The 15,192-nt window shown below is 36.5% G+C and overlaps 1 protein-coding gene across 1 annotated transcript in view; it reads left to right on the top strand.

Moving 5' to 3' along the window:
* TRAPPC9 (trafficking protein particle complex subunit 9) overlaps positions 1–15,192 on the top strand; it is a 1,005,189-nt gene that overhangs the window by 68,702 nt on the left and 921,295 nt on the right. The window contains exon 8 of the mRNA XM_044684475.1: positions 6,659–6,875. Within this exon, the coding sequence (XP_044540410.1) occupies positions 6,659–6,875 (217 nt within the window). The remainder of the gene's footprint in view (positions 1–6,658; positions 6,876–15,192) is intronic.

Genomic DNA, 15,192 nt, shown 5'->3' with positions numbered 1-15,192 from the left:
TGTAGTGGGCTAAGCCATTCAGATGTCCATGTTAAGTTTGGCACTACTGTGGTGCACTCCTAGGAGCAGAGGTGGGGAGTATGAGGGCACCAGGCTGCCTTAGGAAGGAAGGACTGACTTAGGTTCTAAACAGAGCTGGTCAAAATTTATTTTCTTTTTCATCTTGATCCCTCAACTCCATCCCTCCATTACTTTCTAAAAGAAAAAGTAAAGCCATTGTAACAAATCAAACCAAATTTGCACATTGACCAAGTAAAAAAAAAGTGTCTAAATTTGTTCTCTTTTGTGAGGTTTCATCTTGCATCCTTTGGAATCATGGTTGGCCAGTGTATTGATCAGAATTCCTAAATCTATCAGAGTTATTTGTCTTTAATGTGTTATTAATTTACAAATTGTTCTCCTAGTTTTACTCTTTTTGCTCTGCATCATTTCATAGTGGGCTTTCCAGGTTTCTCTGAAACTGTTCCTTTCATAATTTCTTACAGTACCATAATATTCCATCTTATTCATAGCTCATATTTGTTCAACCATTCCCTAGTTAATGGATATCTCTTAGTTTCTTATCATTTGCCATCACAAAAAGTAGCCACTGTAAGTATTTTTGTGAATATGAATAATTTTCCTATTTCTTTGATCCCTCTTGGGTATAGAAGCCATGTAGTGGTATTCCTGGGTCATAGAGTATGTGTAGTTAAATAACTCTTGGATCATAGCTTTAAATTGTTTTTCAGGATGGTTGTACCAATTCTCAGCTTTACCAGCTGTACAGTATTCTACCTGATTTTCCTGCAATTCCTCCAATATTAGTCATTTTCCTTTTTTTTTTTTTTTAATCTTTGCCAGTATCATGGGGGTAAGATGGCATCTCAAAGTTGTTTTATTTTACATTGGTTTAATTAATGATTTGGAGCATTTTTTCCTTTGGCTGTGCATAGCTTGAGTAGCTAGTTGGTGCAGGCCTAGAGTTAGGTAGACTTGGTTCAAATTTGGTATCAGACACTTAGTTGTGTGAACCTGGACAAGCCACTTAACCTTATTTGCCTCAGTTTCCTCCTCTTTAAAATGAGTTGGAGAAGTAAGTGGTAAACCACTCCAATACCTTTGCCAAGAAAATCCCAAATAGGGTCACAAAGAATTGGACATGACTGAAAAATGATTGAATTTATAAATAGCTCGAATTTTTTTCTCCTGAGAACTACTTGTTTATATCCTTTGACCATTTAGCTACTGGAGAATGTCTTTTATTCTTATATATTTGAATTAGTTCCTTTTTTTTTTTTCAGAAAAACTTGTTTCAAAGATCCCCTGCCCCCATTTACCTGTTTCTCTTCTAATTTTAGATATTTTTGTTTTATTTCAAATTTTATATAATCACAATTGTTCATTTTATCTTCTGTGATCCTTTCCATTCCTTGTTTAGTCACGAACTCATCTCTTATTCACAGGTGTAAAAGACAATTTCTTCTTTACTCTTCTAATTTGTACATGATGTCATCTAGGTCATGTATTTATTTAGAATTTTTGTTGGTATGAAGTGTGAGATGTTTGTCTATACCTGGTTTCTTCCAGATGGCATTCCATTTTCCCCAGTGGTTTTTGTTGAAGTGAATTCTTACCCACTAGCTTGAGTCTTTGAGTTTATTGAACACCAGTTTACTCTTTGTTCAATTTGTGTGTACCTAAACTTTCACTAATTAGTCTTTAGTTTTAACCAGTACTAAATTATTTTAGAGACAGCTCTTTGTGGCAAATCAGATAGAGTGCCAGACCTGAAGTAGTCAGGAAGACTTCCTCTGGCCTCAGATGCATAATAGATGCATGACCCTGAGCAAGTCACTTAACCCTATTTGCTTCAGTTTCCTCATCTGTAAAATGAATTGGAGAAGGAAATGGAAAACCACTCTAGGATCTTTGCCCCTCCAAAAAACCCCAAATGGGGTAATGAAGAGTTAGACACAACTGAACAACAACAAAAAATTTTATTTTAATGCATACTACTGTTTTGCTTCATTTGGTATCGCTTGGTTCACTTTCTTCTCACTTTTTCCCCATTATTTCCCATGAGATTCTTGATCTTTTGTTTTTTCAAATAAATTTTGTTATTTCTTCCTGTATCTAGTTTTATTGGTATGCCACTGAATAAGTAAATTAGGTATTGTCATTTTTATTATTTTGACTCAGTCTACTCTTGGTAATTATTTCTCTATTTTGGTCTGTCTTTGTTTTTTTGGAGAATGTTATAGTTGTGTTCACATAGTTCCTGTGTGTGTTTTGGCAAGTATCTTCCTAAATATTTTATATAGTATGTAGTTATTTTAGATGGAAATGTTCTTTCTATTTCTCTCTCTTGCATTTTGATCACAGTATATAGAAATAGTTCTATTGACTTGTGTGGGTTTGTATGGGTATATTTTATATACTGCAACTCTTTTCATTTTGTTATTTCAATTTTTTCTTGTTTCTATTGAATTCTCTAAGTAGTCAGTCAGTCCATAAAAATAGATTAAATGCCTACACCTTGCCAGGCACTGTGCTTAGTGCTTAGGATACAAAGGAAGGCAAAAGATAGGCCATGTTCTCAAGGAGTTCAAAATCTAATGGGGAAGACTTTAAACAACCATGTACAGAAACTATACTGTATAGGATAAATTGGAAATAATAAAGAAAGGGAAGGCACTAGAATTAAGAGGGTTTGGGAAACATTTCCTGTAGATGGTGGTATTTTATCTGAGACTTAAAAGAAGCTTGGGAAGTCAGGAGGCAGAGATGAGGCTTGGAGGATGGCTAGTACAAATACCCAGTTGGAAGATGGAGTACCTTGTTTGAAGATCAGCAAAGAGTCAGAGGAGTCAAAGAATATGGGAAGGTGGGGGCAGAGAAAATTATATAGTGTTAAGGAGATTGGAAAAGTAGGTGGAGTGCAGGCTACAAACGACTTTGAACACCAAGCAGAAGACCTTATATTTGACCCTGGAGGTGATAGGGACTTATTGAAGTTTACAGAGTAGAGGAGGTAACAGGATCAGACCTGCATTTTAAGAAGGTCAGTTAGATGGTTGAGTAGAGGATAGACTAGAGTGGGGAGAGACATGTGGCAGGGAGATCTACAAGCAGGCTCTTGCAATAGTCTAGGCATGAAGTGATGAGTGCTTACACTACAGTTAGGTGACAGTATCAGAGGAGAGAAGGGGGCATGTGTGAGAGACAGCATGAAGGCAGAATTAGATCTGGGGAACAGATTGGATATGGGGGGTGTGTGAGAGTGATTATAGAGTGGAGGATGACTTCTAGGTTAAAAACCTGTACCTAAGAGGATAGTGGTAAGATCATTAGTAAGAGTCAGGCAAGTTAGGGGAAGGGTTGTGACAGAGAATGAGTTCAGTTTCGGACATGTTGAATATAAGACCTCTATAGGACAACTAGTAACTAGTTTGGGATGTCCAGTTAGAGAAGTATGACTGGACCTCAGAGGTATTGGGCTGGATATGTAGATTTGAGAATCATCAGCACAGAGATGATAATTGAATCCATATGAGCTGGTGATTGTCTTAAGTCTTAATAACTCCTTTCTGCTCCTATAGTTACTACACTCATTGAGACCCTTATCTCTTAGTTATTTTACTTTTATAGGTTCTTAACTTCTCCATGCCCCTAGGCTTTCTTCTTTCCAAATTTTCATATGTACCACTCTGTTTATAGTCTTCTGAAAGTGTAGGTCTGTTATCTTTTGCTCCAAAATACCTGTTGTTTCTGCTGTCTACTGAATAAAACACAGATTTCAAGGCTTTTTTCTTGTATAGCTCTTGCTTGTTTTTCTAGCCTTAAAATCATAATTCTCTCTAGCATCTGCTCTATACCTTTTATTATATATTTATAATTTATATTATTAATTATTTATTACTGGATTTTCTTATTGTCGGAGTTCCTATAGTCATGAGGTGATATGTTGTTTTGACCTATTCTTGAGACTTAATTGTATAGAACTCCTAGTAAGGAGACTCTCCACAAATGCAAATGGGTTGCATTTTTGAAGATTGTGGTTTTGGACAATTGCCTGAGGTTAAATAATTTGTTTAGGATCACAGGAAGGTCCTGTCCACTATGCCATGCTATCTCTGCAGTTCATCTCAGAGGTCAACTGTACCACACTGCTTCTTCATTTTTTCTAAAAATAAATTTAACTAATTAATTTAGAATATTTTTCCATGGTTACATGATTCATGTTCTTTCCCTCTCCTCCTTCTCCCCCTCCCAGAGCCAATGAGCAATTCCACTGGGTTTTACATGTATCATTGTTCAAAGCCTATTTTCATATTATTACTATTTGCAGTAGAGTGATCAGTGGTTCCCACACTTTTTTGGACTACTGTCCCCTTTCCAGAAAAAATATTACTTAGCCCCCTGGAAATTAATTAAAAAAATTTTAATAGCAATTAATAGGAAAGATAAATGTACCTATGGCCATCACTGCTCTCCTGGATCGCTGCAGCACCCACTAGGGGGTGATAGCACCCACTTTGGGAATCACTGATTTAGAGTCTACATCCCCAATCATATCCCCATTGAACCATGTGATCAATCATATGTTTTTCTTCTGTTTCTGTTCCCATAGTTCTTTCTCTGGACGTGGATAGTGTTCTTTCTCATAAGTCCCTCAGGATTGTCCTGGATCATTGCATTGCTGCTAGTAGAAAAGTCCATTACATTTGATTGTACCACAGTGTATCAGTCTTTGTATACAACATTCTCCTGGTTCTGCTCTGCATCAGTTCCTGGAGGTCTTTCCAGTTCACATCTCCAGTTCATTATAGCTTTCAACTCAGTAGTATTCCATCACCATCAGATACCACAATTTGTTCAACCATTCCCCAATTGAAGGGCATCCCCTCATTTTCCAATTTTTTTGTCACCACGAAGCGCAGCTATAAATATTTTTGTACAAGTATTTTTCCCTATTATCTCTTTGGGGCACACTGCTTCTTCATGATATACAGAGAAGCAAAAGTCACCATCACATGAAGATATCCAATTATGAACTGACCATCTATTAAATTAGTCTGTGTTCAAACTTGTATTCCTCTTTAACACTACCTTCTGTCCCTGTCCTTTCACTTGCTGATTATTAAAATGTGCTTCAAAAGAGATTGGTTTTTAAAGATTGAAGGATTAAGAGAGGCCCTTGGAAAATTGTTGAAGTCCTCAAATATTTTTGCAACAGTAAACCTCTTTATTATCATGTTATCCAAGTCAAACACAGATCAAAAGGTATTTTTTATTGTTTTATCATTCAATTTGTCATAAAATTATATCTCTCAAACCAAACAACATGTGATACATTTTTATGGTAAGAATTAAAGTTTATTTTAAGAATCAGAAGATGCAATTACCTAAATTTTATCAAAAATAGGATAAATTTTTGGTTTTATTTCCAAGTTATACCTATTATTCACTATTTATAGTGAAATGTTATACCATCTTTTTTTTTTTTTTTAAACCCTTGTACTTCGGTGTATTGTCTCATAGGTGGAAGAGTGGTAAGGGTGGGCAATGGGGGTCAAGTGACTTGCCCAGGGTCACACAGCTGGGAAGTGGCTGAGGCCAGATTTGAACCTAGGACCTCCTGTCTCTAGGCCTGACTCTCACTCCACTGAGCTACCCAGCTGCCCCAATGTTATACCATCTTTTAAGTGAATTCACTGTTTTTTTTCTGTACCAATTATATTTGGATAAATAATAAATATCTTCTGCATTTCTTCTCTAATTCTGATCTTTCTTTGTCTTAATGCCTTTGCTCTTTTGTGTCTTCCCTTTTCTACCTCTCCTTTCCTTCTTTCGTGGTCCAGGTTGGACATTGCCTCCTCCATGAAGCCTTTCTTGATAACCATTCCTGAGAGTCATCTTACTTAACCTTAGTCCCTTGCTCTATGTTTCATAGAATTTTTGAAACTCTTCTTTACACTTTTCATATTCCAATGTGCATTGATATTTATTTAGATATTTACTGCTTCCATTTATTAGGATCATATGATTTTAGAATGAAGGGAGACATCATGAGAACTATGTTCAAGTATTTTGAGGAATGTGGAATGTAAGAGATAAATTAACTGACTCCTCATCATGATGTGGTCCCTATCATGCTGAATGATGACTTGCCGGGGTGTTACAGGAAAGGTTTCTGTTCAGTTATGAGATAGTCTTATAGACCTCCTTCAGTCTCTTGATTCTGTGATTCTGACACCATTTTGTTTACAATGTTTATGTGGCTAAACATTGTTCCTATGGAATTTATCTCATAATCTTTTATTAACATCATATTTTATAAGAATTAAAGTATTCTAATTATGATATGCTTCATAACTTAAAATAATAATTGTTCAGAATGTATAACTTATAAATATACCAATGAATGTAGACCTTATTAGCAGAAAAGAAAGGTCAAATTTTAGGAGGCGGTTGTATGAGAAAAGTTTTTAGAATTTGTACATGAGGTAAAAATCAGTATTCTATTTCAACTCATCATTGATGTAGTAATACAGGCTGCAAAGGTCTTATTTTTTTGTGATATTTCATATCTTTTAAAATAAACATTTTCTGTATACTCTCTGCATTATTCCTGGAGAACTTGTACAAATTTTATTTTTTTCTGTCTTCATTTCAGCTTTCAGAAGAAGAGAAAATCCAGCGTTACAGTATCCTTTCTGAGCTCTATGAACTAATTGGTTTCCATCGCAAATCTGCTTTCTTCAAACGAGTAGCTGCAATGCAATGTGTGGCCCCCAGTATTGCTGAGCCTGGATGGAGGGCTTGCTACAAACTCCTTTTAGAGACTCTTCCTGGCTATAGTTTGTCATTGGATCCTAAGGATTTCAACAAAGGTAAATTCCAATTCTGTTGGAGTGAAAGAAATTTATTAATTCAGTAATTGGTAAGAATATGGCCTCTTTTTCCCCCCATATCCAGCTCATATGAAACCTGAGTGCAAACTACAATTGGCATTATTTTTTTAAGAGTCAGCAAGCCTTTATTAGGCATTTAGTATGTACCAGGCTCTGTGTTAAGTTCTGGGGACAAAGAAAGACAAAAAAAAAAGTCCTAGCCCTCAAGGAGCTAGAGCTGAATGGGGGAGATAACATGCAAACAACTATGCCATACAAGATGTATTTAAGATAAGTTGGAGCTAGTCTCAGAGGGAAAGCACAGCGCTGAGAAGTTATCGTGTGTGTGTGTGTGTGTGTGTGTCTGTCTGTCTGTCTGTCTGTCTATCTTTTTCCTTTCAGAGAGATACAGCTTTAGGAATACAACTTTTTTTTACTGCCTGAGCACTATCTCTTTTTATCTAAATATACATATATGATGTGGCAGAGACCTTAGTAAAGTTTTAAGCTATTAAGGCTGGGGATACAAAGCTAATTAATAATAAAACTTAACACTGCACTAAGACTTTTGGCATACTCTATATTTTTACTATTTCTATCTGTATACATATATAAAATGTATTTTATATAACATAATGTAGTCTATTCCATATATGTACTCTCACAAGTGTACACATATGTTGTGTGTGTATGTATGTATGTGCAGTGGATAGAATCTTGGGCCTGGAGTCAAGAAGACTCATCTTCTTGAGTTCAAATACAGTCCCAGCACTGTATTTGTGACCCTGGGCAAGTCATTTAACTCTTACTTAGTTCCTTATCTGTAAAATGAACTGGAGAAGAAAATGACAAACCACTCCAGTGTCTGCCAAAAAAAACCCAAATGGGGTCATGAAGAATGAACATGACTGAAACAATTCAACAGCAACAGCAGCATATAATATATAATTGTATATGTAATACATGTGTGCTTTCATGTGTATATGTATATATCTCTGTGAATACACAGGACAAGGAGCAGACAAGTGATTTCATTGATATAGGGAACTTCTCTGAGATTCCTTTTGCTAATATAAGTAGTCACCTTCCCTGAAACTGTGCACAGTCTTAGAGAGTTGCCCAAAGCCTTGAGAAATTCAATGGTTTGCTCAGTTACACGTCTATGCATAAGAGGAGAGACCTGAATTCAGGTCTTCTTTGGTTCCTATTGTCCAGCATCCTACTCTACCTATAGTGGGAACTACTAATATATCAATATGACTCTGGGAAATACAAAGATAAAAAGATGTGGTCCTGCCCTCAAGGGTCTTAATAGCTACAGGGCTTCCTTTCTGGGTTGGTTGTTGGTCCTTTGGCCTTAGTTGTTGTTGTTTTAAACCCTGTTATAAAGAAGTTGGGTAATCTAAGCAGGTCTAAGTTAATTTGTGTAGTGAGGAGGGATAAAAGGCGATGAGGTGAATTGGAAGGGGAATGATAGGAGATAGCTGAGTGTAGGGAAGGGATGAATGAGGTGATATATAGGAAGGTAAGGGAATGACAGGGAGTATACAGGAGAGCAGCTTAAACAGACTTAATCACTGAGGCTAGAGACAGAGGATACTGAAGAAATAGGCTGAGGTTCTTCAATCAGGGAAGGTATGTCTAAGGTACAGGGGGACCGGGCCAGTCAGAAATGTTTTATATCTGGCTGGAGGTCTTCTCTTGTTAATTTCTAAGTCCCTTGAGGGAGGAGACAATAAGGCTCCTCCCTGCCAGTGAAACTGATGGCTGCAGTAAGTCTCGGATAGATACTTCCTGCCAAGATGGATGCCTGAGGTTCCCTCAAGAAATAAAAAGAAAATAATTTCTTCCCTCTTCAGCCCTTACCTTAATTTTCGATACAATGATTCACCAGAGGCTTTGAGTAGGTAACAAAGGGGATTTATTAATGTCAGGGATAATCAGAAGGAGAGAAGGGTTTAGGGTTTTGTAACAACAGCTAGGGAGAAAGCTGATGGTGGGGGAAGGGTCACAGGAGGGGGTTAGACTGAGAGAGCCTGTTCTCCCAGTCAGGAAGATTTGACTGCCTTAAAGTAAAGTTTTTATCAAATCACTAAATTGGGATTAACTTGTTTAGGATGCCCTACTTGCCTACAGAATCTAAATCCACTTTGTCCAATTACCAAGCCACCCTTCCTCCCAGGGCCCAAAGGGAAATTCAAGGAAATAGCAAGGATGTAATGGAGAGATCAGGGAGAGGTCCAGAGAAATTAGATAGGTCCAAATTTCCCCAAGACAAAATAAGCACAGGCTAAGCCCAAGCCCTAAAGCAGAAGCCCCCAGGCAAAGCGAGAGCCAGAAGGCAAAAGCCCGTCAGTTGGACTTCAGCCCTATTTATAGTCTCAGGCTCCAACTAACTTTCTGAAGATTCTAAGACCTCCAACTGCCTTTCTGTGACAGTTTGAAATTGCAGAAGCAAAAAGACTTCTGCTAGCAATCTCGCATTAAAACCTTTGCCTTCTCTTTTAGGATCAATATTGTGTATTGATTCTAAGGCAGAAGAGTGGTAAGGACTAGGCAATGGGAGTGAAGCGATTTGTCCAGGGTCACATAGCTAGGAAGTGTCTGAGGCCAGATTTGAACTTGGGACCTCCCTGTCTCTAAGACTGGTTCTCAATCCACTGAGCCACCCAGCTGTACCTGGCCTTAGTTTTGAGTAACATAGGAATACTAATTCAGTTTGAAAGCAAAATTTTGTAGTCTGAACTTTTCATTATTTAAAATGAGACTGAAAGCAGGCTTTGATTACTAATTTTGATTGGAAGTACCATGGATAGAATGGTAGATTTTGAATTAGCATGACTCGAGTTCAAATCCTACCTCATACTCTTGCTAGCTTTGTGACCCTGGGCCAATCATTTAACCTCTGCCTGCTCCAGTTTGCTCATCAGTAAAATGTGGATAGTAATAGCACCTACCTTACAGGGTTATTGTGAGGATCAAATGTGGTAATATATGTAAAATGTTATTCAGACCTTAAGGCACTATAGAAATTTTAGCTATTATTATTATTATTGAAAATTGGAGCAAAGCAACCAGAAGCTCATAAAATAATTAGGATTTTTATAACATTTTACAGTCTACAAAATATTTTCATATCCATTATCTCTTTTTATCTTCTCAGTAATCCTATATGGAAATCAGGCAGAAATTATCCCATTTTTCAGAGTGAGAAAATAAATTTCTCAGAGGTGACTGAAGAAACTTAAATCATCATATCTAAAATGCAGTTAAAATTTTTGATATTCTTACTTATGTTACCTTGCATAATATTAGGTATTCAGCAAATATTTAATAATATTTATAAGGATAGGAACATTTGTATTTTCTAAAGTCAGAGCATGGTACAATGCCTTCCTTGAATATAGTAGATGCTTAATAAATGTTTGTTGAACTGAACTTTACCTTTTTGTAAAATAAGGATATGGGAGCAAAAAGGGATCTTAGTACTAGTTCCAAGTTGAAGCCAAAGCTATTGTATCAGTTCTAGTTGTATCTTAGCCCCTACATTAACCTGGAGCAGTGTTTTATGTTTTCAACCTCTGCTCAGAGAAGAGCTTAGTCTGAAATGTGAAAATCAGTGGTCATTTTGAGGGGTGGGTGTGTGTGTGTGTGTGTGTGTGTGTGTGTGTGTGTGTGTGTGTGTGTGTGTGTTTGTGTAAAAACCCAAAGCAGTTAAGCTAGGTATTTAGCATCACAGAGATGGAAAAGGTAGGTCATGTGATTTATTTCTCTTCAGCTCAGTGCTCTTGGAATTCAGCATAATAGTAACTGTCCCTGTAAGAGTTGCTGTTTAGAGTAAATGGTTTATAAAATGCTTTTCCTGCAACAGTCCTGTAAGACTGACAGGATGAGTACTAATCTCTCTATTTTACTGATGATAAAATGGGGTCACAGTGAAGTAGCATGGCCAGCCTATTTTGGAGACAAGTGTTTGAATTCAGCTCTTGCTTCAAGTCCAGTGTTCTTTCCATCACATCATATATACTTTCTCTGCTGCTTAAACGGCTTACAATTTGGTGGATGAAATGGCTTATTTAGTTCTGGGCCTTGTTACCTTCTGTCTTTTTTTTTTTCCTGTAGATACAATTTTAATAATAGTTTCCTGACATTTTTTGATCCATGTTCTCTCCCTTCCTCCCATCCTTCTGCTCTCCCCAAGAAAGCAAGTAATGAGAGAAGGTTGTATTATCATGTATTATCATACATGTATTATCATACAATGCCTATTTCCATGTTTGTCATATTATGAAAGAAGACATATATTGCTTATACTAGAGAAAAATTCATAGAAGAAACAAAGTGAGGAATGGTGTATTTCATTCTGCATTCAGACTTTGTCACTTCTGTCTTTGGTGATGGGTAGCCTTTTTTGTCTTGAGTCTCTTGAAGTTGTCTTGGATCCTCGCATTGTTCATTTACAGTTGATCATTGAACATTATTGCTATTACTGTGTACAAAATCCACTTGGTTCTCCTCATTTTACTTTTCATAACTTCATGTATCTTTCCAGGTTTTTTTGTGCTTTTTTTTTGTTCTCTATCTCTTATGACACAATAATATTCCATTACAATGATATATTATAATTGGTTCAGCCATTTCTCAGTTGATGGACAGTCCTTAAGTTTCCAGTTCTTTGCTATCACAAAAAAAAGCTGCTTTTATATATGTGTGTGTATATATATACATATATATATATGTACAAGTAGATCTTTCCCTCCTATTTTTGATCATTTAGGGATATCAACTTAGTAGTACTATTGCTGAGTCAAAGGGTATGCACAGTTTTATGGCCCTTTGGACTTGGTTCCAAATTGTTCTCCAGAATGGCTGTATCAGTTTATAGCTCCACCAACAGTATATTAGTGTTTCAATTTTTCCACTCTGCTTTTCCACTAATTTCTTCATCTGAGATCTGTCTGTTCATATCCTTTGACCATTTGTCACTTGGGATATGCCTTGTATTCTAATAAATTTGACTCAATTCTCTATATATTTGAGAAATGAGGTCTTTGTCAGAGACAGTTGTTACAAATTTTTTTCCCCAGTTTTTTGTTTCCTTTCTAATCTTAGTTGTGTTGGTTTTATTTGTGGAAATCTTTTAAAATTTAATGTAGTTAGAGTTATCGATTTTATACTTCATAATATTCTCTATGCCTTGTTTGGTCATAAATTCTTCACTTATTCATAAGTCTGACAGACCCTACCTTCTTTAAAACTTGGTCTATACATAGCTTTTCAGTTCATTTTGATCAAATGCTTATCAAGCATCTTCTCTGGCTAAGCCCTAGAGTTACAGATGTATATATATGGCTTCTGCCCTTGAAAAAGCTAGCATTGCATCTTATTGTGCAGGCAACCGTAGGGAACATTTCTTTTGTGTTTATGAAGAATAAAATGACATTTGCAAATTTTTAGAAATTGTTTGGTATAATATAATTGTATCCTAATTTGGATTAAAGCAGAGACTTGGAAAGGTGATTATGCTTACAACCAAATCTTCTTAATTATCTGAATCCATTTTCAAAAATCTTTGACATTTAAAATTTAGTACTAGTTGAATGGTCATTTTTCATCTAGTTCTTTGGGAGGAAATTACTATTATAAAATATAAGGAAATGTTAAAATGTGTCATCCCTTTGAAGGGTAGAAGAAATTATTTTGCTCTAGATTGGTCTTCTCTTCCTCTGTTTCTCTAAATAAACAGAATATAATATTTTCAGAAGAATACTAGTTTCCAACATATGATAAGATACTTATTGTATGGATTTTAATTAAAACATTTAGGAGTGAGAAAATAAGCAATGCTATACTTAGCATCTTTTAGGTTATATTTTTGCTTCTGATAACATAGTTATAGACATTTCTCTCACCAAGTAGTATGTTTTGCATCTCTCTAGCTTTGGAAAGGGTGAAATATGCCGAAGAGATGCATAAATAAATGGTATGTTGTATTTAATGGTAAGTGTATTTAAATAACTCACTGTAAATTTTAATTTAGATATTGGAATATGACAAATACTTTATGATGAAGGACCTTTATTTATATGGACTTTTGTGATTCAAAAGCAATTCCAATTTCTATTAAGAATGGTGTTTCTGATGAAGCCTTTAATCATACTTGAATAAGAAATGTTGAGTTCCTAAATATAAAGCATGCCTGGTTTTCTTCCTTCTTTTAAGATCATAATCCTTGGTTTTCCCCTTTTCTCTCCCCTGCCCCTTATTTGTTTTCTCTGCCCTGTGTGGTTATACCTCAAGACTCTCTCCTGGAAACTTTATTCTCTTTTTATACTCTCTAGCTTGGTAATCTCACTAGATCTCATGGATTCAACTATAATTTATATAATTTGACATACAGATCTTTTCTGTATTTCTGGCCTTTATCTCCTTCTTGAATTCCAGGCCTACATCCACTTCTGCCTGTTATTTATCTTCTCTTAGGTATTCTGTGGGTATCTCAAACTCAGTAAGTTCAAAACAGGACTCCTCACCACACCTCCTAAGTCTTTTCCTTTTCCTAACATTATTTCTTTTGAGGTCAATCTCATACTTCTAGTTACCCAGATCTGCAAACAGGAGATGCTACTAGACTTCTCCCTCTTTTGCCCTTCACCTCCAAATAATTGCCAAGAATTGTGGATTCTCCCTTCTCAGCATTTTCTGTTTCCATGCCTTTCTGTCCATTTATTCAACAACTCTAATCTAGTCTCTATTTGGACTATCCAAATAGCCTCCTACTTGGTGTTTCTGTCTAATCCATCTTTTGCACACTTACCAAATCATATGACCATCTTTATGCTATGTCTCTTTGCTGCCTGCTCTTCAGCTCCTTTGTGGGAGCTTGTGTTCCTAAGTGATGTTTGTTCTCTAATCTACCATTGTTGCTGCCCTCTTTGCTGTCTTTATGTCTCTGACTTGCCTTCCTGTCTCTTGCCCTGGGGTTCTACACTCCATAACTAACCTATCCCAGACCCACTATTGGCTGCTCACCTGCCATCTTTATTCCATGTCACTGCATATGTACCTTTCCTTCTCCTCAACCTGCTGCTCTCCATCTCTTCTTCTAGGTATAGAAATCAACTATTATCCCCAGAAAGGAAATATCAATCAATTATTCTGTGGTCTTATTCATCATCCACATGACTTAACAGACTAAATCAGCCTTCACTAGATAAAATGGGGACTATTTTTCTTTTTGTTTTTGTATTTACAGTGTTAGTAGCCTATCTGCCAGTACTCGAGTGCTTAATAAAGCTTTTCATTGATCCGTTTATTTTCTAAAATGCAGGTCTGACTGTAATTCTTCTATTGAGAAGACTTCAGTGATCCTTTCTTGTCTCTGATAGAGAATACAAACTACTCTTCTTTTTTAAACCCTTACCTTCTATCTTAGAATCAATATTGTTTACCGATTCCAAGGCAAAAGAGCCATAAAGGTGAGGCAGTGGGGGGTTAAGACTTGCCAAATGTCACAACTAGGAAATGTTAGAGGCCAGATTTGAACCTAGAATCTGTGCCTGGCTCCCAATCTGCTGAGCCACTTAGCTGTCCCTAATGTTTTTTAAAAAAAGGTTTATTGAGAAAACAATCAAAATATATAGAACAAAGCACTTTGTTTTAGCAACTACTACTAAGTACAGTGAGCTTTAAAAAAAAACCCAGAACCCCAAACAAAAGCCAGTAAGGGCAGCCTGCTCCCATTTTGAAGCCTTTGAAGAATTCTCTGTCAGGATACTTGGGACATTAGGGCAGGGCAGAAAGAAGCAGCGGAAGCACTCAGAGGTCTGCAGAGGCACTCTTCATGCTGTTCTAAACCACTTTTCAGAGTCTTAGCCTTGGGATTGAATTTCATGATCAGTTCTATATCTTGTTCTGAATTCATGGTATAGACCAGTGATGGGCAAACTTTTTAAAGAGGGGGCCAAAGGAAAGGAAATGCTCATCTGTCAGTTTGTTTCTAAGGCAACTCTTTGGAACTTTCATTGTATTGTATCCTACTCATTGTATTTGTCAGATTAGGAATAATGTCACAGGGCTGGATAGAACATTTCAGGGGGCTGCATCTGACCCAAGGGCTGTAGTTTGCCCATCCCTGGTATAGACACATGTAAAACCCAGTGGAATTGTGTGTGGTCTATGGGAGACGGTAGGAGGAGGGGAGGGATAGAACATGAATCCTGTAACCATGGAGAAATGTTATAAATTAATAAATTAAATGAAATAAAATGAATTTATGGTATAGGAATAACTATACTGGCCAGGTCCTTGGCCCCCA

The sequence above is a fragment of the Gracilinanus agilis genome, chromosome 1, assembly GCF_016433145.1.
Source record: "Gracilinanus agilis isolate LMUSP501 chromosome 1, AgileGrace, whole genome shotgun sequence".
Classification (NCBI taxonomy): domain Eukaryota; kingdom Metazoa; phylum Chordata; class Mammalia; order Didelphimorphia; family Didelphidae; genus Gracilinanus; species Gracilinanus agilis.
The sequence above is the reverse complement of the archived record's forward strand: the minus strand, read 5'-3'. Positions and strand labels throughout refer to the sequence as shown.